The 25,766-nt window shown below is 38.4% G+C and overlaps 1 protein-coding gene across 1 annotated transcript in view; it reads left to right on the forward strand.

The window, feature by feature from the left end:
• LOC310900116 (cytosolic phospholipase A2 epsilon-like) overlaps positions 1–25,354 on the forward strand; it is a 32,624-nt gene extending 7,270 nt beyond the window's left edge. Inside the window, exons 4-21 of the mRNA XM_083837559.1 lie at positions 3,290–3,426; positions 3,719–3,850; positions 4,467–4,507; positions 10,950–10,992; positions 11,487–11,550; positions 12,838–12,980; positions 13,132–13,221; positions 13,894–13,931; positions 15,794–15,929; positions 17,735–17,871; positions 19,056–19,278; positions 20,204–20,318; positions 21,031–21,168; positions 21,443–21,550; positions 22,003–22,194; positions 22,661–22,830; positions 23,549–23,735; positions 24,544–25,354. Of these exons, the coding sequence (XP_083693685.1) occupies positions 3,290–3,426; positions 3,719–3,850; positions 4,467–4,507; positions 10,950–10,992; positions 11,487–11,550; positions 12,838–12,980; positions 13,132–13,221; positions 13,894–13,931; positions 15,794–15,929; positions 17,735–17,871; positions 19,056–19,278; positions 20,204–20,318; positions 21,031–21,168; positions 21,443–21,550; positions 22,003–22,194; positions 22,661–22,830; positions 23,549–23,735; positions 24,544–24,752 (2,303 nt within the window). The 3' untranslated portion in view covers positions 24,753–25,354. The remainder of the gene's footprint in view (positions 1–3,289; positions 3,427–3,718; positions 3,851–4,466; positions 4,508–10,949; positions 10,993–11,486; positions 11,551–12,837; positions 12,981–13,131; positions 13,222–13,893; positions 13,932–15,793; positions 15,930–17,734; positions 17,872–19,055; positions 19,279–20,203; positions 20,319–21,030; positions 21,169–21,442; positions 21,551–22,002; positions 22,195–22,660; positions 22,831–23,548; positions 23,736–24,543) is intronic.
• Positions 25,355–25,766: the final 412 nt, after the last annotated feature.

Genomic DNA, 25,766 nt, shown 5'->3' on the forward strand with positions numbered 1-25,766 from the left:
GAGTTTGCTCGCACTTCATTTCCATCGATGTGGGTTGCTTTCCAGAGTGCACTGGGACTTGTTCAGGTGCCTCTCAACATGCGCGTATGCCACTGAGGGTCACTTTCATGGTGAAGCTTCATGTAAAAGAGGTTGGAAAGACATGAAGGAAAAAGACAAAGATGAAGAAAGTAGAAAAAGTCCCAAATCTGAAGACCACAAGAATAGACTGGAAAGAAGTAAATCAAAGAGGAATAGTCCACAATATTTTCTCCAAAATCTTGCTGAGCATAGCTAAAAATTGTCTTATGGTACATACAAAATGTCATGCAGTGTGTCATAGTTTCTTAGGAAACCAACTGTAAATTTCAGTTAATGTACTATATATGTATTTTGAGACGTTAAGTGGTGTGATGGGTCAATAATAGGGGGAAAAGTTGTCAGAAGTTGGATTTGGTGGTTGCTGATAGGGTTAATATTGTTGGAAGTTGTGCAACAATTATTTCTGAATGAATGATTACTATCAGAGAACAAATCTGTTTCACTCACTTGTTGTATTCTTTGTTACTTAAGCCTGCGCTTTCCACAGTGTAATACTACTGAACTTATTTATCAGGTACCTTACATTTTCCAGCTATGAAAACTTCACTACAATTTACTGAATTCTCTATTCACTGCTTATATCTTGATGCTTGTTAATCTAGAAATTAGGGATTATCAAACTTCTTTTTGGTAATTTTTGCCATGTAATTTGAAAATAGGATTTGATTCATTAGACACAGTTATAGAGATTTATAAGATGTAAAGTTCTGGGTTTCTTAGAGATTAAAGATACATTTTAAATTTTTCAAAGATATGCACTTAGTTGTAGGCTTATAGTTGTATGCGCTGCCTTTTTATTTCACAACTACAACAAAAAACCACAGATGTTCAAATGTCTAAGTGGTGATTTGCATCAACCAAGTATGTGATTCGACCGGGTAGTCACTGCAATTGCATCTGCAACCCTGCATTCACAATTGTGTGTGCATTTGTCTACTCCAGCAGGTTACCTGCTTATGCTTCAGTTCATTGTGGTTGTCCTTCTCAGGAACAAATTACTCACAATTGCTCCTTACCACCGTGAATAGTTGGTCTTTCTTCATGAAGGCTACTAGTTTGTCTGTCACGACATAATGCCTTACTTCTTTGTGTTCAGGTCCTGAGAATGGATACATGTAGTGTCCTTATTCCCTTAAAATGCACCAAATTCAGAACTTGGGTTTGGCTTTTCACAGGTTTGTTTAAAGTGTATTTGGCAGAGAGATTTGAAAACTCTGAAGCAAGAGTATTTTCTCAGCCAAAAACTTGTTTTCTGAGCAAACTCAGATTATTGTGGGGAAAAGTAAGTGTTGTGTCTTTTTGTCTATAGTGGGAAGGATATGGCAGATGGGCTTTACCTGTTCTGAGGCATCAAAAAAAAAAAAGTTTGAGAATTCAACATTTCAGCTAGCTTTCTTCAAAGCCTCAGAATTTTTAAGTGTAGGAGAATACCCCTTTTCTACCTCTTTATAATGGTAACAGTAGGCTTTTTGTTACAATGCTGAGCTAATATTTTTCTTCTGCTTTAGCTTTACTGATTTTCTAATTAAACCTCGGTGTTTCCTATTTCAGTGTTTTTTTCATATGTTCTTATTATTTAAGTATTTGTGCTTAATTTACTGAAGTGAATCTTTCTGCTTGGTTTTTGAGTCTTCCATCACTATTTATTTTACTAGTGAAAAATAAGCATGCTTTAAAAATATTTATCCCTACTAGTGTTGCAGTGTAAGACAATTTTAATAGATTTAGATATAGGCCTGGAAATTAGTCTGTTTTGGACTGGATGCTGATGCATTATGGGATCCTGGGCAAGTTATTCAAGTTTTCTGAAGGCACTTGCTTAATCCTTACATTGCCACTGTGAAGTAATTAATCGTGTGTCAAGCTCTTTGAAAATAGAAGCTTTAGTATTAATCACCAAAAACTATTTAAATTTTCATCTGCCTACAGTTGTGCCTCTGATGAAGGTCTTTGGTTTTGCTTTTCTGATCACAACTGGCTAAGGGCACCACCTGGAAACGCTGTCCTTCCCACGGTTGTTACCAAGGTTTTCCTGACTGCAGTAGTATGGGTTAATTGCGTGATAAGGGCACAGCTTGAGAAAAATACATCTGCTAGAATAACCTAATTCTGTAGCTGTTACTAAAAGATAAAGAGGAAATATATGAAGAAAATTGTACTTAATATGATGTAATGATACTGCTACAGGTTTGGGGCATGATGCAGGGATTGACTATGGGTGAATTATTTGACCTCTTCTGACTCACAAGATTCCTGTGAGAATCAGATGACTGGTTAAACATTGCTAACTTGAAATTTGGAGAATATGAATTGTGTTACAGGTATGAGACCAAGGCCACTGGAGCCTATAACAAGCTTCTGTAAATCACTCTGTGGTGATTCTCCCTCCAGATGTAGGGGGTCAGAATATGGAAGGAGCTAACATCTCTGGTGGTGTTTCCTTTCCCAGACAGGAGTGGTGGCAAGATTTTCCAGTCAGCAGATAGAGTAGTAGAAAGAAGTAGGATAAAGAGTAACTTAATAGTGTTGCTGAGAGAAGACTTAATGAGAAAGACAAAGCTTCTAAAAATTCTCAGATATATTAATATGAAATTGTCACATTCTGGTTTGTGACAAGGAAATCAAATTTTTCAGTTTTAATGGGGGGAACACTTTTTGGCTAAAATAAATACATAAATAAAATTTGTCTTCATTTAAACAAGCATTTGGGGAGGACATGCTAGAAGACAAGTCTATTTCCACCCCAGATCAAAGACTGAGGTCTGTTGCCTGAGCTATACAGGAGCCATCTGATGTGAGTGCATATGGGAGAGGGCATACGCTCTTAAGTATTCTTGTGTTTTGGCAACATTAGCCTACTCTCTGCCCAAGTCATTTGGACAATCATGAATATTGAGTTACATGCAGCATGGATAGGTGTGCCTGTACTACACGTGGAGTACAGTGCTATTTCAAATAAAAAGTAATGTTTAAGAGAAAAATAAGTTTAACTAGAAGTGAAAAGATGGGAATGAGCATGACAAATGTGTGAGGATATTTATTTTCCAGTGAGTGCCTCATTGTATTATTTATTCCTTACTCTATGTAATTTAGGAAAAAAAAAAAATCCCCTACTGTGTTATCTCAAACTTATTAGTGTTAAAGTTAGACATTGCAGTAATTCTTTTTCTAGGCGCATTGTCACTCTGCTCATCTTTTTGTTATGCAGTCACCCTTTCAGATTGCTATGTGACGCTGTGGTTGCCTACTGCTTCAACTGAGAAGGTTCGGACCAGAACCATCAGGAACAGCAAAAACCCAGTCTGGAACGAAGCTTTCTGCTATAAGATTGACCGACGAGTCAAGGTAATGAAAATAAATGTTTTTCAAATGTTTTTCACTATTCATTATCTGCAGATAGTAAATAGGTAATGCAAAACTACAGCAACTACAGTTACTTACATCCTCCTTGGTATTACTCTGTTCCAGCTATTTGTTACGTAAACATCCACTCTTCAGAAACAGTAAGAAGCTATTAAATTTCCTCTTCTGAAACTGGAGAGGAAAAAGAAATCCTAGTCTTCAGATTTTCCTGCCTTTTGGAGCTCTTTGAAAGATGATGTAGAAAGGTTATAAAATTCTTAAACTCTTTTTACAGAATGTACTGGAGCTAAAGGTTTGTGATGAAGACACAATCACCAGGGATGATGAACTCTGCACAGTTCTCTTTGACATAGATAAACTCACCGTAGGACGTACTGTTCGAGTGAAGTTTCAGCTGAATCCACTGGTGAGCAATGGAATCAGTGAAAACAAAAGCAAATTCTGTCATTCCACCTAAGCATATCCTCATACAGTGTTTCATTATTAAAAAAAAAATAAAGCTCTACTTGAACTGTGTTTTCCTGCTATTATAAGGAAGAATTAAAATCCCTGTAGCAATGCTCCATGCTAGTTGTTTTGCATAAGAACAAATCTATATGCTCAAATTCTAAGCAGCTAGAAGTAATTGTCCTGGTGCCTTCATCCAGAATATATCAGGCACAGTGTGTTGGTTCTTGGTACAAGTTCTGAATTCTCATCCAATTTGAACTGTCATAATAATAACACAGCTGATTCTTTTTGTGGGAATCTAAATCTGATAAATTGGTGTTTTAGAATAATCAGATCATACATCTACATGCTCATATGAGCTTTAGATGCCAAAATACCAAAAGCAAATGCTTTTTCAGTATCTTAAATGTCTTTATTTGGCAACACAATTTCTTCTGCAAAGTATTCTTATGTTCAGGGAATTTTCCCAAGTGCTATTATAAATGTACATTTTACAAATGATATGCAACTGGTGTGAGGGAAGCTATGAAGAAAAGTAATATACCTTTCCTCTTCCTTTTCTCTCTTTTCAGGCACGTGAGGAACTGGAGGTGGAGTTCACATTGCAGAACACGTGAGTAAAGTCCTAAATTCTATATAAACTCTCGTATTCAGTGTAAAAAGTCGGGAAGGTTGGTTCATATGTGACAGTGCTTCTCAAACCTACATTCTCTGAACATAGTATCTAGATATTTTCATTCGAGTCTAGTAAATTGGGATTACAGAATACAGATTTTTAGATTTTAAATATCTGAAAAAGCCATTTTTGCCCAGTTTGGCTATTACCTCTGGGGTGACTAATACCTCCTGGGCACCTACTTTCTCCAGTCCTCTTTTCCTCATTGGATTACTACACGAAGAAAGACAAGGAGATCTACATTATTCAAGAATCTTTGACCCTTAGAAGAAGGAATGCCAAGTCTTAATATCTTATATCATCTCTTTTGAGGGGAAGTTGCTTTTCAAATCCACAGAGTTTTAAAAAAAAAAAAAAAAAAAAAAAAAAGCTCTCCTGTAACTTGATATATTTAGCTCATCTGGCCACACACAGGGAGATGTGGTAGACTTGATTATCAGTTCCAGCAAGGAGAGGAACTAAATATTTTGCATAAAGAAAAGAGCAAGGTCACTGTGGGAGGCTGAGGACTGAGGAACCAGGAAAACTGGAGGAGCAGCACTAGCTTCACTTGCTCGGCTTGAAAGCTGTCAGTGGAGCTCAGGTGTTTAACTGTTTCGGGAACATGTTTGCTTCAGCTAATTGATACTGTGGGGAAATTTGTGAGCTTGTCACACCACCTGAAGAGGGAGTCTGAGGCAGGATCGTGTCTATCTCCATAATATGCTTTATGACTGAGGGCAGTTATTTGAAAGGAGTTCTGTTACCAGTTTGATCCATGCTACTGGACTGAAAGTGTTGCTAAAACAACCTTAGAGGTGGGAGGTATTGCTGAGACCTTGATCAGGTATTTGGGTCACCTTGGGAGGCTTGTCATGGTAATATTTTGGTGAAGAATTTGAGTAGTGTGTTTATTCCTGCTAGAAATTAGGAATTGCTGGAGAAAGAGCAGTATTTCAGTGTTATGAATGCAGAAGTCTCTTTTCACAAGGAAAAGAGCCATCAGAGAGAAAAAAAAAAGTCCTAAATTCTCCTATTACAGCTCATGGAAACTCACCAGTGTGGGTTGTTTGTTGCTTACTGTGTACCCAAACTGTCAGAAGGCCCTGCACCAGCAAGACAAATGGTGCCTATCGCAACTTGGTGTCATGAAATCAATAATGGCAATGGGGAAGGAGCTGCAGTAGGTATCCCACACAGTCTATCCAAGGTCTTTCTAGTTAGAGGATGGCTTGTGAAGTTGGTACATAGAATCATACTCTTGTTAATCCTGTTCTTTTGATGAGGGACGGCTGGGCAGGTTTTTGGCTTGGGTGTTGTGCAGGGGTGGGTTTGTATACGGGGCAGAGGCTGGAATTCTTGAAGCATGTGAGTGCTGGCTGTGTGTGAAACTATTATTTTGGACCTTGCAGCCAGTTGCATTTTCCTGGAGACATGTTTTATAGATACAGTCAGAGATGAACCAGTTTCTGCAGTTTCTGCCTGAGTGAGAATTCTGCTGGTTGGAAGTAGAGAATTCTACTGGTTGGAAGATGATGTTGGGGCCTTTGCAAGTAAGAAGGACCCTTGGCAGTCCCAAGGAAGAGATTTTTAAAAACAGATCAAAATCATGAGTCATTTGCTACAACAAGAACACTTCTGATTCACTTCTTTATTCATGGAGTGTGGTACCTCAGGGACTAATGTACTAATTTTGACCTGGAGAGGGATTTTTTTTTTCCCCTCAATGTAGCAAAACGTGATGTCAGGAATAAACCTTTAAGGAAAGGTTTGGTGGACTAAACTTAGAGAACATGGACTGCATCACCTTTGTTAAACTACGGAGCCCTGAAAAAGTCTGAAATACTGAAATAGCTGAGATGGGTCATCAGAAAGCTATGGACCAAACTGACCTCGCCTGTATTGAACAAGCTCAGCAGGTTTTGGCAAGAGAACAGAGCCCAGTGGCCAAATTAAGATCCTTGGTTGTCCAGAGAGGGATAAAATGAGCCCTGGGAAAAACGATATTAACTTTGAAACAAAAGCTGACTATTTCTCCCATTGAGAAGGACACCCGGATTGAGAGTTGACACCAGGAAAAGGAACAGCATCCAGGAACAATTGTGGACATACTCTGTGGAGAGACTAAAGTATGTTAGTGTCACTGTTTTCCTGCTGAGATGCTGTAGTACAGTCAGAGATAACAAAAGAGACTTCCTTGCTGAAAGGAAACTGAAGAGGCTGGGTTCCCCAAATCAAGGTTTAACTGTTGAAACTTGAGGGGGAACTGGTGGCTGCTGAGCCTAAGCAATGGAGGGGACACAGTGAAGCTTTGGAAGAAAGTACTGAGGAAAAGATCTCTTCAGAAAGAGATCACCAGCTATTTAGTGATCTGAGAACCAAATAGAAGACTGTGCAAGTGCCTCTTCCCATAATTTTTGCAGACACTTTAAACAGCTAAGCTATCCCAAAAGCATTGCTGGTCTGGAGAAGTGTTGACAGAGATGAGAGAGAATTTTCAGAGGGGGACAGCCAGCTACAGCGATGACAGGAAGTATAGCTTACCACGCAGCACAGTTTCTACAAATCTGATATTGTGATGAGAACAATGACAATATGCTTTTTTTTCCTTTTTTTTTTTTTTAAATATGTCAGTTTATCTTGGAAATGATTACCATCAGAACATTATCTGACACTATTTATTTGAAGTAGTTCCTTCCACATCTACATTCCAGACTACAGGTTACCAGCTGCAAAAATTACAGTATTAGGCCATTCTTCCTTTCCAGCACTTCAGATGAATAATATCATACATGAGGTGTAACCCCAGGCCAAGAAAGTTTCCTGGATTGCACCTACAAGAATGGCTTTGTCACTTGCCTATTTTAGTTTGCCTATTGACCTCACTGCAAAAATTGTGTTTTGGGTTACTTCTACGAAACATCATTTTAAAAATTCCCTCATGATACATCATTGATCTTTCTGAAATTGGTTCTGGCGTTCATTCCAGTTATCTTTGGCTTAAAATGTAAGAAAACTTCTTCTTTGGTAACTTGGTTTCCACAACTGCGTCATAAATACCTTCTCTAGTTTTGCCTGACTCTTGCGTCACTGCCTGCAGTACCTGCAAATGCACCCCTCTTTGCTGCCACTACCTGTGGCAGGCACTGAGCCAGACGTTTGATCCTAACGACACAGAGAGGAAGGCATGCTCCTTCCTCCAAGTGCCTTTTCACCAGCAACCGAGCCAAGGGATTGCAAACACCTGTTTTATGGGCCCATAGCACGAGCCCAGCTGGCGTGAGAGCTGCTGCTCTTGAGCAGCAGTGACAGAAAAGGTAAGGTTGTTGTACACAGGTTGCAGATTTTCATCTCTTAGTGCTTTTTGTGTTAGTTTGTGGTGATTATCAATGGTAATGTGGGCTTTCTCCTTTGTGTTTCAACTGATAGGGTCCAGCAACAACATGAGCCTTTACGAATTGCTACGGGGACAGGGTCCCGCTGGACTAGGTGGCTTCGCTCCCTCAACATCCCCCTCCCCTCTGACTTTTACTGAAGACTTAGGCCTGGTATTAAGTGGCCACAAAGAGACTTCTGATGAACTAAAAGGTACTTTGAATTTCCAAGGAGAGGTCTGAGGGGGTCTGGGTATTTCCGGGTCGGCTGATTTTCTTTTTGGCCTCTTTCTATCTTTCAGAAATCCTGAGTTGAGGAGGTGCATCTCTAACAGTTCTTAGAAGAATGAAGGACCACTCTTACCTTTCCCATCAGCTCTTCCCCTCTCTTTTATTTTTTCCAAATGTGAAAGTGTTTAAAACAAAGCCCACTTAACACAAATAAATGTAAATAGATGTACAAAAAGTTGTATAAAACTTGAATGTTAATTATTGCAATATGGCAAACACATGATTTTTAGAAAATAAAAACCTTTTTTTCTTTCTGTAGTTCTGCTGTGTTGCTTCGAGAAATTTCCTCCCTCTGCGTGTGGGGAACAGCAGCTCATGCCAGCAGTTTGGTTTGGGCACTGCTGAGAAAACTCTGAGTGGGCTGAGTCTCAATCCACCAAGGGCTAAGTGTGCTGTTCATATTTGTATTTGTGGCAGGAAGTCACAAGTCCTCAAGGAGCACTTAAAGCAGAAGTTTTAAGTCAAGAAATACAACCACCAAAGAATCTTTGAGGCTAATAAAATTTTCTTTATTGAAATCATACTGTCCTCCATCTTTCAGGTCATCAGAAAAGTAGACAATAGTGTGTGGAAACCACTAAAAGAATGGGAAGCTGTATCCATGAAAGAACTAAAATACTGTACGTAGCTATCCAAAAATCCAGATTCTCAGGTGAAACAGTATGGTTTTCTATTCTAAATTGGAGCTGTAATCTGAGAATCCATGTGGCTGTAACTTCCTGACAATGTTGACTGTTTCATTATGAACCAGGTATGATTGAAGGAGGAAAAGACGATGTGATCTGGAGCAGGTGTTGCAGATGCTTAGGATGGGAAATGATCCCATGGGTAACAAAGTCCACCATAGTCTTAGGTACCTGTTCAACAGAAGTTCAGTGGGGGAGGCACCCATATATCTGTTCTTGGCTTCCCCTGCTGCAGGCAACAGTGTGCTCTTAGTTTGCTTAATAGAACTGAGACCTGCATTCTAAAGGCCACAAATCACAAGCTGTGATGGAGCGGAGAGCAGAAGTGTTAGTATGTGTAATGAGGGCTGTGTGATAGCAGACTGTGTGTTAGGGAAATTAACAGATAGTAAGTGTCCTGTGCTTTGAATAGCAGAAGCGTTGAAACTCAAGGTCTAAAGGCTGAAAGCATAACGTGGAGTAACCAACAGCTGACAGCAGCTGGCTTTACAGCTGTGTCCACACAACTGCCCCCCCCCGGGACATCTTGTCTGTTAGTGCTTAAAGCCTGTGCTATCCTTGCTCTTCTTAGGAGTCTTCCAAGCTGCTCTGTGCAACAGTACATGTTCTTCCACCCTCTTTGAAGGGTGGAAGAAGCTTTTGGACTTCCTAATTATCAGTCTAACTTTACACTTCGCTGGTACAGTAACTGAAATAACACTACACTCTACTGGATGCTTATCTCCGTTTAGGGACATCTTTTCCTATCTTTCCACCTTCGTTTTACCTGGGTATGCAGGCTGAAATCTTAATATCTGTCAAGCTCTTTCTCTGCTTTCCTTAAATTACTTAATGAAGTATTTTAGGCTAGTGACACTGTATGACATGTATGTAATGTTAAAACTGTTTGACTACAAATTAAGTAAGTACAAAAGTTTGGGTCTGAGAGAAATCTTGAGTAGTAACTAAGTCCATTTCCCTACAAACAGGTAGAAACACCTGCGTGAATTCTATGCCTGATGTTCTTTGAACTCTTAAAATATACTTTCAGTATGAGACGATCCTACAGAATTCTTAAGTAATGTTTTCCAGTGCTTAACTGTTGTTTCTTTCCACTGTATAGTTTTTCTTGAGTGGTGTTTGCTGCATTTAGCTATTTTTTGTCATGTGTTTGTGCTGGTATCTAATAGTTTATGAAAAATAATCTAATTTGTTAATAAAGTCATGAATCTGGTTGTAAAGGAAGCTTATTGCATAGTTTCTGCTGAGAATAAATGCACAACTATGTAACTGTGAGACTACAGGATGTGTAATCTGTAGTTTGTAAAGTCTGAATAAATGACTCATGCTGTCTGCGTCAGATTGAGGAGCTGGTGCTAAATCCTTATAATTTTCTGTGTTTGCGTATTCCCTTAGGACTAATATAAGTTATATGAGATATGGCAATTTAATAAAATATTAAATTGTAAGATATCTTTAATGAGGAACTGCCTGTGTGGTGTGTGCTTTGTTTTATTCTTTGAGGGAAAAATATTTATAAAAATTGGTTTCTGCAGTATATGAACCTACTTCTGCCCTTAAATGGGTAAGTGGAAACACATCTTCTCACATAGTGATATGTAAAAATTTCATGTCCATATTGCAAGTCTTTTTATAGAAGTGAGTAAAATGTCTCCCACCTTAATGTTTCTGTGGAAAACTGGACGAATAGTTTTTCAAGGATAAAAACTTGGGTCAAACTGTATAATGCTTGAAACAGTCAGGACAGATTCTCCTCAATCTTTATGTTCTGCATCAGTATTCATTACGTGTTTTTCTAAAGCAAAGATGAAAAACCACAGCAGTAAAAGCCCAGCTTCGTATTCTATTGTGAGAGAAGGATGGGATGGTCCGCTAGAATTTTGCTTGTTAACAGCTTTAAAGAATTTGTGAATGAGAATGAACATTAAATGTCAAAGCTGATGTGGGGTGGGGTGGGTGAATGAAATGAGCTATGTATTAACAGATAGAATCAAATGTTTATCCGAGTTGTTCCATGGATAACATTGCATTCTCCATTTTATTTTTCAGTCTGGACTATCCTGATGGCATCATTACTAATGGAGTACTAGTGGTAATGTTTATTTCTTACTATCTTCCGTATGACTGCATAATACTTTTAACTTTGGAAACTGAGCTATGTCCCAAAGCCAGTACTGTCAGCCAGGTTGTCCTACTGAGAATAAAGGTCTGTAGTTGGCACTAATGAGTAATTTTGTACCCGTTGTTTATACATGATGCCCAGAACTAACAAGAGTTAATGAAGAAAGAGATAAAACACTCATAAAAAGAGATCGGTATCTCAATACACCTGTTATTTTGAATAGGTCTCATCTTTATCACTTCTTTGGCTTTCCAGGTTCAAGCAGCTCATGAATTGTTTCTCTTTACTTTCCAACCTAGAAAAAATACCATGTCAGTATTATCCTTACATCATCTGGGCAGATATTAATAGATAATAATAATGTTGCCCATTGATGAGCTAGAGGGGTTGGTGAAGGACAGTATGAATAACTTGCAAAGATATTTACACATCTCTTAATCATCGTTTATCCTCTCTTATTGCAGGCACGTGAGGTTTCCTGTTTGGAGGTTAGAGTGGATACAGGCAAGCTGAAGCAGCAATCCACAAGTGAGGTTATTGCTTCATTAACCTATTGTTTTTGTGTTGTGATTCAGTTGTCATAACAGATGTTGAAAAACTAATAATCTGTTGTGCATGTTACACTAGCTGTGTCACACAACACTTAACTTTGCCATGCTCAGCCTTGCAGAAAGATTGTATCTGTTAAATTTAAGTTATTCAAGTATTTGGTTCCCTGGCAGACCTTAAATTGATGAATTGATGCAAAACTAATGCCATATATACCAGAATTATTTTTTGGGGGGGGGGAGGGGGGGGGGGAAGAGGAGTAGTGCATTCTCTTTAGTTATTGTCAGTTCAAAATTGTTAACTAAGTTGAATCCTTAAAAAATTATCTTATAATCAAGTTAATATAGAGAAGGCTTATCCTATATGTTTAATTTGGGGTTGAGTATGCAAACCACTAGCAAAACAGGACTTTGCCTGTAAAATATAGCCCTTATAAATACAGCAGAACTCCTCAATAGTCTTTAAATTCATTCAGTTAAAACAAACAGCTCATGTAATGGTGCTCATGGGGCAGATCTCAAGAAATCAGTTATTTCTACTTAGTTCATGAATGGAAAATTGACCTTTATGAAGAAAATGGTAGCAATGGCTGAGTTGTATGGTAAAATGATTCAGTCTGAAATGTAGCATGAGGAGGAAAAGCTAGTCGCTTAAAATTACACAATGATCTTGCAAGGGAACAGCATACAATCTCTCTGTAAATGTCGAGACTTCTCTGTGAAGAAACAGCTTTTGCGTTGGCAGGCAGTTTCAGTTTTGGTGACACAATTATCGTGGAGGAGTAATGGCAGAGGGCATGTGTCAAGTATTTCTGCGTGATTTTGAGTCTGAAACGCCTGCTTAGGAAATATGATATACAATAAAATATACAAGATGAACCAGAACAGATTGATATCCAATAAATGATTTTTTAATTGTGTGAATTATCCAAAGCTTCTTTAAACTGACACACCTTTAAATCAAAGTTTTGGTTTTATGTATTTTTGGAAAGCGTAATGACACACTACAGGACTTCAAAAGTGTGTGATTTCTGTGTATTAATGATTTATACAGATCTACCAAGTGTTTTATATTATTTTTTGATCTCTTTTGGCCACCCATAGTCTACTTAATGATTGTAGTGTGAGAAAGGTCAGACAAAAAGCGTACATGTTAAAGGCAGATTTTATTTATCAGTTATGCGTGTTTCCTTGGAATAGTTAAAAAAAAACAAAAACAAAAACAAAACCACTTAAAATTCTCTTTGTTCCCTGCCTTTTGGTTTAGATCAGGAGCTTATGTTTACAGTGAAGGGATCCCATGAAGGAAGCCAGAAGATTTCACTGGGCGCTGACCCCGTTCTTCAAAACATCGTATTTCACTGTGTCATAAATGACCAGACAAGACTGGATATCACATTACCAGAAGAGGTATATGCCCCTTCTGTACGTTATCATTAACCATAGTGAAATTAGCAGAAGAACTGAATGTAAACAGTGAAGCCAACTAGCCCTCTTAAGAGAAGTACTAGAGATGATAAACCTTTCACATGTATCCCCACTGTTTTTCACATTGTTTCAGCTGGCAGATAAAAATGAAACACAGAACTACAGGGTCCTTTCTTTCCCTCTGAATTCACTCCCTTTGCAGAAGGAAATAATGGTAGAAGAGGTGAGTTCTGTGAACCTTTTGAAATAAATAGTTTCAAATTGTGCTTAATTATATCCTGATAGAGATAAGGTTACTAACTATGCAAAATCACTGAGTAAAAATGCATGGATATTTATTCAAAATCTTTTTTTAACAAATAAGACTGTCCTATTTGCTTTTAAAGGAAGCAGATGGTAGCAATCGCTGTAATAATAGTTAAATCTTTGCAAAGCCACATACCAAAATTAGAATTAGGTGGTTTCAAGGAACAAAAGTGATGGTCATATGCACATGTATTCCAAGGTTTCTTTATGGTTATTGGGGTAATTCTACAATAGCTATTAAGCTTATATTCTGGAAGGATTTTTAATTCGGATGTTGCCTAAATATTGATGTTGAGTGGTTTGTGTGTATATACATATATATATATATATTTTTTTTCAGTGAGATAACTTTTCTGGTTCTTGTGCTTGTTCTAACTGTGCATGCTGTGAGTTAGCGTAACATGCAAGTTCACTGTCCCAAGGAAGCTTATTAGATAAGAGTGAATTTGGTTCCAGAACAATATGAATCCTAGTCATACGAACTATCTTTTGAGAAGCTCCTTTCTTACTGAATGAGCCTTGTGTGAGCTTGAAGGAAAGAAATATTTTAAAATTTGGTAGTAATTAACTTTATTTTCTTGATTTCTAGGATCAGTCCTTTGAGGTGTGCTTGACAGCAAGAAAATGGTAAGATAGCCTCTTCTTGTCCTAGTGTGCAGGATTACTGTAAACAAGTTATTTTTTTCTCTAGTCAGTGGAGAGAGGAAAACACCATGTGGGTGCTTTCTCCTGTACTCAGGTGGTGCCTGAGGTAAGTGCAAATCCATTGTAGTTTCAGGATCATGCAAGTCAATGTGAGTTTGAGACTTTTTTTTTTCCAGAGTAAGTTATCTCATTTTATGACTACCATTCTTAGAAATGAATGAAATTACACTTTTTGCACATTATTTTTGTTACCACTTTATGCAAATCTATTGACATAATGAGTGAAATAAACTCTATCCCTCTTTGACTTTGCAAGCTCACCAAAACAAAACAAACAAAAAAATCAAACTCCCAAACAATCAAACTGAAGGGCAGCCTGGCTTCTGCCCCTTCTGCTTCTGAGCAAAATGTGAACTTGGACCTGACCAGCTGCACCTCTGCACCTCACAGGAACAGAATGGCAGCAGCGAAGGGTAAAATTGAAAAGAATGAGGCTTTATGGTACAGCTGAAGACTCCATATGGTTAACTCAACCACTAACAACCTCACTATTGTGTGACATATGCAGGGGAAGCAACTCTGATATTCAGAGTATGGGAGGAGTTTGTGTAGATAAAATTTAGAGCATAGGACAGAGATCTACCTTATCAATCTCAGCCCACAAGAAATCTACTGAAATGTCAATTTTACAGATTATAGAAAGAGCAACTGAAGAAAAGAAAGCGCTAGTGTTTTTACATCTACACTAAAAAAGTTGTTTGCTTTTAGGTCAATCAAATCACCTTATTCTGTTCTCAAAATTAAGCTATCATGTACAAATTTTTCTGGAGAACAGAAGATACTAACATTAACCCTTGAAACATTTGTGTTCGTGGAATACTAATGAAAGTAATGTTCAAAATAATATTTTGCAGCCACTAGAGGGGGATGTGATACAGAAGATTTGGGTAATATTGAGTGCCCTTTTCAGTAATAAGCATATTTGCCCCTTCGAAAGGCACAAAAAATTTAATTGCTATTTGTTTGGTTTTGTTCTTTTTTTCTGAAAAACCTGTGGCTTGTACTTCACATTTTTCAGGGGAGAAAATTCAGTGTGGCTGTCTGCAGAAAAAAATGATGGATATTTTTACATATTTGCAGGATGAAGCTTGTAAATGCTTACCTAGAAATCTATTCAGCACACAGGTGAAAGGCATTACAAATCAGTGTAGCTGTGAGTGAACATATCGATAAGCACAGGTGAAGCGACCACCACAAACCAACAAAGGCAGAACAGTGTGCAGAAAATACGCTCACCACGAGGGTCATGTGCACTGCCTAGGATTACTCATCTATTTATCCAACATAAGCAAGGACAGGCAATGCTGCAAAGCTTCCAGTTCTAGCTGGATCTCATGGGACAGTCTGAGCAGCGATGGTGTGGGACTTGTCCTGTGATTTCAAGCTCCATCAAACTCCTCATTAAGACCTTCACTTTCAGATAATGTTAGTGAGCAGTCAAAACCTGAGAACAGGTGATGTTGGCATCAGTTGAGTTTTCCAGGATGTTGTGGTGACAGAATGGAATAGATACAGGAAAAAACACACCTCTTTTGTCAATCTTTCTCTAGCTTGTGTCTTGCCTTTTGTGCCCTAATTCACAAGAAATCTAAGGTGCCTTGGACACTTCTTTTATCTTCACTACTTCTTGCTGCCAATAGAAATGCTTCTTTTCTTCTATTTCTTGAATAATATGTAGACTTAGAAATAGCTTGTTTGTGGAGTTTACTGACTAACTGCCCTTACAGGTCCTGAAATTGGCTATAACTGACATGTGCATTGATTTGTCCTGTTGTCTGTTCCAGCTCAGGAGACCTGGATGTGCGCTTGGGGTTTAGCCTGTGCATGGAGGAACAGGACTTTCTGAGGAAAAGGAAGAAATATGTTGCTGCTGCTCTGAAAAAGATTCTTAATTTGGAGGAAGATCTGAAAGAGCATGAGGCAAGCCATATGGTCCCTGGAAGTGATTCTCCTCCAGGGGTTGGGGCCTGGATCACAAACTGAAACATGAAATAGTAAAATAGCTTAATTAATCCTGCTGTTCTAGGGCAGGCCCAGCCACCTAGAATAAGAGATTCGCAAGAGAAGCCAGTGTCCTGGTTTGTGTGGAGAAGGCATGATGTGCCTTTACAGACACAGTTTAACCCATTCCTGTTTATTCCTGGTATTGCTCATGTGTCTCAGGAAGAAAATTTATGGTGAGCAGATACAGAACAGCTGGGGGGTGCTGTTTGGGGAATAGCTTGCTGTAGCTCAGTAGGAGAGGCAAGACGATATTAATGGCATTCATAAGAGGAGTCTGAGATGAGGAAGCTAAATTTTCGCACAGAAACCACAATTAAAAATACTTTGGTTCATTTCTGCAGCAGAAAAGATGCATTGTTGGGAAAATTACTATCGGAATAAATCTGCCAAGCTGGAAAAAGAGAGTGAATCTCATAGCATAGTTGAGCTGTACAGGTGAAATCGTTGATTATAAGTTGTTTAGCTTTATCACTGTAGGTCCTCCTCCTACTTCCATATTTCAGTATAAGCTTTGTAACTGCTTAAGCCTAGTTGGACTGTAGAAAATCAGAAAAGTACGAACACACCAACTGCAAGAATCTTTGTTAGCTGACAGATGAAAGGGAACACTTTTACATAGTTGTCTGAGAGTTTCCTGAGACATGGAAAAATGGTTGAGATGGTAAGGCCAAAATGGTAAGACGAAAGTTTGTTTTTGAAAAAGGTCTAGTTACTCTGGCACTGCTATTCATGTATTTCATCTCACAATTTTGAAAATATCCTAACTCCCTTGTTTACTGGCTTAAAAAAATGTATATCTTCAGTTCAAAGGTATCATTAGAACTTTAATTTGTGCTGAAAAAGTTGGTTTTACCTTTTCCTAAAATATATATTTATTTTTTTCTTATTTTAATGAAGATGATCAGATTTTTCCTCATTATTATTGTATAATTTCTTATGTTTTAAGTTGTTATTAAGTTCAGGGTAGGAAGAACAGCTATTTTTGTTTCTTGTAGTTTTATAAGATGGAAGAAATAATTTCTTCAAGTTCTATTCATTGTCTTTAGAACAGTTGATCACTTGATGAAATTGGAAGTTAGTACTTGAAAGGTAAAAATAGACATTTCCCATACAGCATGTAAGCATCCACACAACTCGAGATGTTAACGGAAGCAAATGGTATACTAGATTAGGAAAAGATTAAGAGAAGAATAGTCTCTTCAATTGCACTTGGAATTTAGGAAGGAAAAAAAAAAAAGCTCTGTCAATGATTGTACCTCAGGACATAAAGTAATTTCTGGCCTGAGGTCAGGAAGGCTTCAGCTATTGTGTGGTTTGGCTGATTACAGGGTGCTGTGCATTCTTCTGAGACACTGATCATTGTTAGGGGCAGAATCATGAATCCCTAATCTGCCCTGCCATGGTAAATCCTGTATTTTTTTTATGCCGGCTTCTAATAATACACCTTGAGAAGAATTCCAGGGTGATGAGGTTGATTTCCAATTACATATTAAGTAAACAACTTCCCCCAACCCAATCTGAGTGGGTAAGACGTGAGCCTTACCTCTCCAATCAATCCGATGGTGACGATGGAAGCATTTTGCATCACGCCCTTTTTACACAAAGTAGTGCCATTGCTTGCTATCAGTGCCTATAACCTATTATTTGATTTCTGCAGTAAGAGGCTCATCTCTAGTATGTGCATGGCTTTTTCTATCATTTTCCCTTGCTGTGTTGAACAGGTGCCAGTGGTGGCCATCACGACTACTGGGGGAGGGACGAGATCACTGACAGCAATGTATGGCAGCCTACTGGGTCTCCAGAAACTCAATCTGTTAGACTGTATTTCCTACATCGGTGGTTTATCGGGTACCACATGGTAAGAATGACCCAAACAAGATACATGTTTGTTCTCTGTGCTTGATATTATTGATTATTTGTAGAGCACCATCAGTTTATGATGCATTTAGTAAAGCAAAAGATTTCAATTTTCTCATTTCCACCTAGAACCGAGAAACAAAACATACCCAATAAGTGATCATCACATTCATCAGCTGCTTTGTCACCACATTGACACAGCCTATGCCTGATATTTCATGTAAATGCTGTATTACCTTTTCATATTTTATCAATTATACCTTAGACTGAATGCAGTGAATTTGTCTTTATACGGGAAATTGAAGAAAGATGGGAAGAAGAATTTATGCCTGCCATTTGCTGGTTAATCTCACTTCCATTTTGGATTTAGAGTGCATCTTCCTCTGGTAAAGGACATTTTTGGGTCTAGTGGAATTAATGTTGTTGAAGATGATCCAGAAAATGACTCTGAGTTACCAGCCTCTGACAGACTGCAATTGCTGTTGCTCATTATGAAGTGCTCTCTTCTCCCAGTGGGTATACAGCAGACAATGTCACATTTAAAATACCTTTAAAGTATTTAAGCACGTGGGTTCTAGCTAGATCCACTCCTCTACACTTGTCTGAAAGTGGAGACAGTTTTTTCAGTGAATTTTGTCAGTCCTTTATATACGTCCAAAACTTAATGGCAGGTTTGTCTAAGTATTCTTTCAGCTTCTCTGATGCATGTGGAGATCTGAGTGTACCTGTCTGTGATTTCAAGGAGACAGATAAGACTGGTCATACCAGGACATGCCACAGACCCGAGAACTGCCCAGTCCTCTCACAGACAGGAGTCAGCAGCAGATACCTGGGAAAAAATATTAGACTAGAGCAAACTTGTAGTGACTGTTCCCTAGAGTGTTTCTCACCTTACAAGAAAAGGATTTTCTGAGGGCTTGTGGAGTCAGTGTATTTAATAGCCTTAGGCAGTTTTTAGTTCCTTGAATTTCTCAGATTATTCTTGAGCCTGCGAAGTCTTACCATCAAAGCAAGGAGAGCCTGGGAGAGGTTTTGAAATCCTCTCATTTTGACGGCGAACAAGTGTGTTTAGTTTTCAGTTGTGAACCCGCATACGAATTGAAACTGGCAAATAGCTTGCAAAAATGTTGTCTGAAGCCAAACTACACAGTTCTCTTTCATTGTTCCCTTCTAATGTTTATTCAGGACAATGGCAAATTTGTATGAAGATGCTAATTGGTCACAAAAATATCTGGAAGAGGCAATCAAGGAAGCTCGCAAGCAAGTAACCAAAAACAAGATCTGCTGTTTTAGTCTGGACTGTCTGAAGTACTATTATAATGACCTGATGGAGAGGACTAAGGAGGGACATAACACATCTTTCATAGACCTGTGGGGGCTTGTCATTGAATCCATGCTACATGATAAGGTATTACTCTTTTTTTTTTTTCCCAGAAGCCTGATGAACATCTGTAACTGTAAAGGAGAAAAAATAAATCCTGGGATGCCGTTAAGTACTACTAATGCAAATAATTAGTGTTTGATTAAGTGCTGTATATTGAGGTTCATTATTAAAACACTACTCTCATTTTAAAGTGAGGTTGACCTTGAAGGAGCTGTGGCATTTCAAAAGTGTTCTCTCTTCTTGAGAAAGAAAGAAAAATCCTTATGAAAAATGTATTTGGAAATGTACCCTAATCACTTTGAACATTATATTATGAAACATGACTAGAAGAGGTCCTTATAAATTAGAAATAATTTACTTCACTCACATAATTGAACATATGCTTTTACAAAGTGCTTTAGTTACAGGCTTTATATAGGGGGATTATTCAAATAATAGGAAAGGCCATTCTTTAAATATGTCATCAAGGCCTAAGAAAGATTGATAGAAATATCATTACTTTTAAAATAGCATAACTTAATAGTTTACTCCTGGTTTTTGTTTATACAAGGAAGTTTTACATTGTCATGTGCAATACGATATATTCTTGCATATGAATATGCTTGAGAATGATATTAGAATCTGATAAAATCTGTTACCTGAAATCCAGCCAAGGAAAGTACCTTACCTTTCACTTAGCCACGTATTTATTTCTGGGAACTGTTTTTTTCCTTGCTAAATCTACACTCAACCTCTCTGTGTATCTCAAAATCTGAGAACCCATGTAGGGGCTGCTGCTTGCGGGATACTTGCCAAGTTTGGAATATGCCAAGGCAGATAGACTTGTGAACAGTCCAGTGAGATGAAATCAGGAGGGAGAGTCTGGATAAAGCTCACAGTTCACATTATATAATTTCAAGTACAAGTTGTTTGTCACCTCATTCCATTAACCAGTTTTAATTAAAACCAGAAAGACGAACATAGACTCTCCGATCAGCGGCAGGCAGTGGATAATGGTCAGAACCCGTTGCCCATCTATGTGGCCATCAACCTCAAGTCCAACTATAGTGCTCAGGCATTCAGAGGTAATGATTATAATCTAGTTTCCTAATACTTCTATAATTTAAGTAATCTGAACTAAGACTAATCGGATGTAATCAGCTTCAATAACACAATACTCCTTTCGTTCTAATCACAAAAAGATCGTTTCTCAATGTTGCTAGGAGCAAAAATATATTTATACCAGAGGAGATGCTAAAATCACAAGTTATCCTGGTCACAGGAACTTGTTAATTAAACTGACTTCTGATATTTACACCTAGTCCTATTTGGAATACTTAGAGAACTTCATATTTTTGGGTCTAGTGGCACAAAAATCAGTTTCCTCTGCTATTGATTTTCACGGTATTTATTTAATATGAACAGCTGAGTACATGATGCCAGATGAATGTTAGGCTTTCTGTCACTGTTGCCCTAAAGGAACCATGTTATACCTGAGCAATACGTGCTTTTGGGCAATAGTAACTGCAGCGAATGCTTACAGTTTCATTCATACCAAGGTTTGTCTGCTGGAGACTGCTGTGTCAAAAGACTTAACAGCCTAGGACTACCCTCCCTTGATGTGAAAGGATCATGTGTTCTCTCAGCATACTGTGAGCAATATAGGTACAGCACTAGCTGGCAAACAGCATGTTATGAGCTAGACAGTGTCTTTTTAATTTGTACATAGTCACTATTCTGTTTAGCAGTAGTTAACACTTTATCACCTTTTCACAATCTGGCTGTTGTCTCCATTAGAGTGGTTGGAGTTCACTCCTTATGAAGTCAGTCTCCTGAAATACGGAGCGTCTATTCCTGCAGAACATTTTGGAAGTGAGTTTTTTATGGGAAGGCTGGTGAAGAGGCTTCCAGAGACTCGGATCTGCTACATGCAAGGTGACTATTGCATAGAGGGAAAAGTGGCCTACTCAAAAGAGAGCTGGTGCTAGTGAGCACATGGTTTGTGGAGGACAGCCCTGTGAAGACACCAGCAAACAGGCTGAGCAGGTGTGAGATTGCATTAGTGAGGATGTACTTAGCAAGTGTGCCCACGAAGATATCCATCCAGACAGAAAGGAAGTATCCAAGGGGAATGACTGAAGGTATGTATCAATTAAAATTCTTCCAAAACTACTCCACCAATCAGTTTATATTCTCTTTCACATTACAGGCATGTGGAGTAGTATATTTTCCATAGATGTGATGTATGTCTGGAATTTGGCTGCTGATTCAGAGGACTTCTGGTGTAGGTGGACCAGAGACAGAGTAAAAGATATCGGTGAGATATTTATGTATTTATTTATTTTTACCACCAGAGTGACTGGCCCCGTAAGTTAGCTAATGTTTCCAGCTGAGTGACAGTCACATGTTTTCTGGAGGTTTCCTGTTCAAAGGCCAGTGCTGTTGACCTGTGTTTTAGCACTTGGATCTTCTCTGCACCTCACGCTGCAACAGAGGTGTGCATCATTTGAGGAAGCCTAGAGTGTGAGGTTGAGTTTATTGTTTATTGCCTTGATCTTGCTGCCTGCAGGTAGCTGTCATTTAATTCAGAGTGTAATTCTGAGTTTGATTTGGGCTCAGAGTTACAAGTTTCAGGGCTAATAACTACATTTGGTTTACCTTCAGGTTTGGGATGGTGACAACTGTGTTTATTAGTTATTCAGTTTTTAAAAATATTGATTGTTTCAGGAAAGTGTCCTAAACTCAGAACTACTTCTTCCTTTCTTGCAGAGGAAGAACCCTTTCTGTCTATGAATCCTTATGAGATTGACACATGTCTACTCGCTCCCTCATCCACCCTCTCCTCTGCTCTGCGAGATGTCTTAACAGGACGCCCAACAATTGCACAGTATCCCAATTTTATCAGAGGCTTCCAGATGCACAGCAAGTACCTGGAGAGCGATGGATTCTGTACTTGGAAAGGCACAGTAACATAGCACGTTCTTCAGTAACATTTTGGGCAGGTTTAGGCTTGGGAATTCATTTAGGATTTATGAAGCGGAGACAGGAGGAAACATGACTGACTTCTGAAACTCCACTTCTCCCTTCCTTAGATGGAAGAAACGGGAACCAGATTTGAAATGCATTTCATTTTTTTGTTTGTTTGTTTTGGGGGTAAATTTGAACTTGGTTGTCTGGGGATTGTGTTCCAGTGGACAATGCAAGCTCGACCTGAGGAGACAGGAGTGACCTATCCTTTAGGGCCAAAGCTGCATGAGGTGTCCAGGAAGGAAGGAACTGTATTGTGTCATTTATTCCTGTAAATCAGTGCTGCTTGTGAGTCATCAAAGGCAGGGAAAATGGGGGTTCCATTCTTCCATCTTTAACTTTCTACGAGGAGCAGTCAATCTTGTTTTTCACTTATTGACAAGAAATATTTGGGTTTCAGACACAGTGATAGACTCCTTCCCAAATAAACTGATGGAAACAGCAGATGATGAGCTCTCCCTGGTTGATACCGGATTTTTCATCAATACCAGCTACCCACCACTTTTGAGATCAAAAAGGGAGGTGGATGTCATCCTGCATTTAAATTACAGTGGAGGGTCCCAGACACTGGTAAGAAAAGTCACGGCATCTGAGATCCTTTTCCTTCATCGTCTTTTATTTTTTTTTCTAATATTAGTCTTAGGGAAATGGACTGGCTGAAACTGGACTTGGTTAATAATGAGAAGTAATATAATTACTGTTGTGTACTTAGGGAGATTAATATGAAAATAAGCGTAGGCCTACAGTTAATATAGCCGTTAAAACAAATTGTGTTTTTTTTTTATGAGATCATAAGGTATGTTGATAGTTGTTAACAGGAAGTCATTAGCAAACAGTCACAAACCACGCAGAGGACAGAAAGACTGGGAAAGCTGTAAACAATGAAGTCAAGGCGATGCGGAATATCTGGACTGATTGGTTCCTTCTCTGTTCTTGCAGTTTCTTTGCCTTTCCCTTCTGAACCCATTTATAGAACATGTTTAATTGGAACTGTAAAATCAGTCCTCTGGCTTTTGGCTGTATTTGCAAGTTTGTATAAAGTGACTATTTTCTTATTTTGCCTGAAGCAATGAAGGAAATAAGATAACTGTAATGTATGCTGTGGTTACAGCCGTTTCTCTCTGAAAATCAATGTCTTCCCAGAGGAAGATCCAAGCCTTGGAATATTAATGTTAGCTGCTGAAGTTGTTGTTTGTTTGTTTTTATTTTTTTTTAAAAGACCCCCCCCCAAAACTCTAGATCTCTTCTGATTTTTGGTTGTTCTTATTTATTTTATTCATTTATCCAGCCTCTGGACCAGATTGCAAAATACATATCGGGGCAAGGAATTCCGTTTCCCAAAATTGAGATAAGCGAGGAAGACAGGGAAAACTTGAAGGAATGCTATGTGTTTGAAGATTCTGACAGTCCACGAGCTCCAACAGTGCTCTTTTTTCCCCTAGTAAATGACACCTTCAAGAATTACAAAGCTCCTGGTGAGTCATCTGTGGCTAGCAATTTTAATAAAAAGTCAATTGCCTGGTGTGTCCTCTCCATTTCATATCTAATGTCTCACTGTCAATTCTGACCTTCGTTCTAGTGTTGATATTGGCAGTCTCATCACTGACAAAGGTAAATACTGTCTCATTATATCTGAACTGTAGGAACTACAGAAGCTCTCGTAATACATCTGAGATGAAAACCGGCGTTTATTCCACAGGATTTTGTAAATATAGCACGAGGGTGAAACTCCCAAAATATGTACAGCATAGGTAGCAGGTTCTCTACTCTATTGACATACACTTGTTATGCACCACTCTCTGCAAAAAGAAGCACAACCTTCTGGAAGTTTTGGGGGATAATTCATTCATCACTTCAGAACTGAGTGGACTGAGATCTCTTTTTTTGTTGTTGTTTGTTTAATATGAGCTATGATCTCTCTCTGAAGGGCCATCATTTCTCCTGATCTTCCAGTGAGTGTTATTTCGCCCAGTATAAGATGATTCGTTTTCCTCTTGCTATCTCTTTCCTAGTTTGAGCAGCCAAGACTTTGTTGTCTAATGAGTGGTCTACAAATGCTTCTGCTGATAATATGTGCTGTTTTCGTTCCCAGACATTTGGGTGTACATCAGGTTTGGACAAACACTGAAAAACATGATACTACTTGACCACTTTTACATCCCTCTGACAAATCATCTCTTTCCCTCCAAATCTCCATTTTCTACCTATAATTACTTAAATGAGTGATAGGAATCGCATGCTGCAATAAAACCTGATGGGTGCATCTTGTGGTTTTTCCCTCAGGTGTGGAAAGGAGTCCTGAAGAGATGTCTGAAGGCAAAGTTGATGTCTCCACTATTCTCTCTCCATTTACAACAAGGGAGGTGTGTTTCAGTGAAGAGAATTTTGACAAACTGGTGAAGCTGACTGATTACAATGTCCTGAATAATGAGAAGTTGATTATTCGGGCCTTGCGCATGGCAGTGGCACGGAGGAAGCAGAGAAACTATTAGCTATCATCTGCTAGTTTTAACCTTCCATGTGATATTTCTGGGGTTGTGTGTTATCTCGTGAGATTAAAATGTTTGATGCTTGACACTTTAATCTGCAGTAGAAAATGTGTCATCCTGAGGACTTGCTGGACTTCAAATCCTCCTATTTAATTGACTGTTCAGATGAACATTGTAATTTACAGTGGTTTAATCAAAAACAAGTTTCAAAGCAGCAGATTTACATTTAGTTTTGTTACCTTGTTACTTTACCAATGGAGATAGATTCCATATAATTTAATATCATGTTTTCTGAGATGGTGAAATATTGTAGCACATTAAAAATGTGAATCAAACCAGTATTCGTATGTGTTTTTCTGTTCAGCAGAACAGCAATCCCTTGAACTGGAATTTCTCTCATTGATAGCTAATCCATTGTGTTTGTTATTGCTTATCTTAATTATTGACACCCTGAAAGTTATCTCTGATGTTATTGTCTACTATAATTTTTTTAAATCAGCTGGCTTTCTTCACCTGTCTTTGAAAATAAGCTTTTTTCAAGTTACAATCAGTGTTAAAATCTACAGATTTTTCACCATCCATTAAAAAAAATTAATCAAAACCCACCCTGAATCAGGTTATCTTTGTTTCATATGGTCAAAAGTATTCTTTGAGCTGCTATTCACAGAACCACCTATATATCAGCCTTAATAGTTGTCATGTTTCCCAATTTTTCCTCCTTTCATTCGCTCTTGGAGTTGTTGTTGGCTTTTGTGTTTCACTCATCTTCACCTGCTTTGAGTGTTCTTGTCAACAGTCTTCCTTCCAGTGTTTTGTCTCAGAGGATGGGAAGTGGCTGCTAGCTTCTTGCACAGAATATGGTAATGAAAGAAGACCTTTTGAACAACCTTCCAGACATAGTTTTGCAGCTGTTCAATGCTTCCCTGCAAATGGTCTTTTGCAGAGTTATCCTGAAGGAGTGATTCCTCATTGTCAAAAATCCTAGAGGTTTTCTGGGGTAAGGTGGTTGCCTGAGGC

The sequence above is a fragment of the Anser anser genome (genome assembly GCF_964211835.1).
Source record: "Anser anser genome assembly, chromosome: 5".
Lineage (NCBI taxonomy): Eukaryota > Metazoa > Chordata > Aves > Anseriformes > Anatidae > Anser > Anser anser.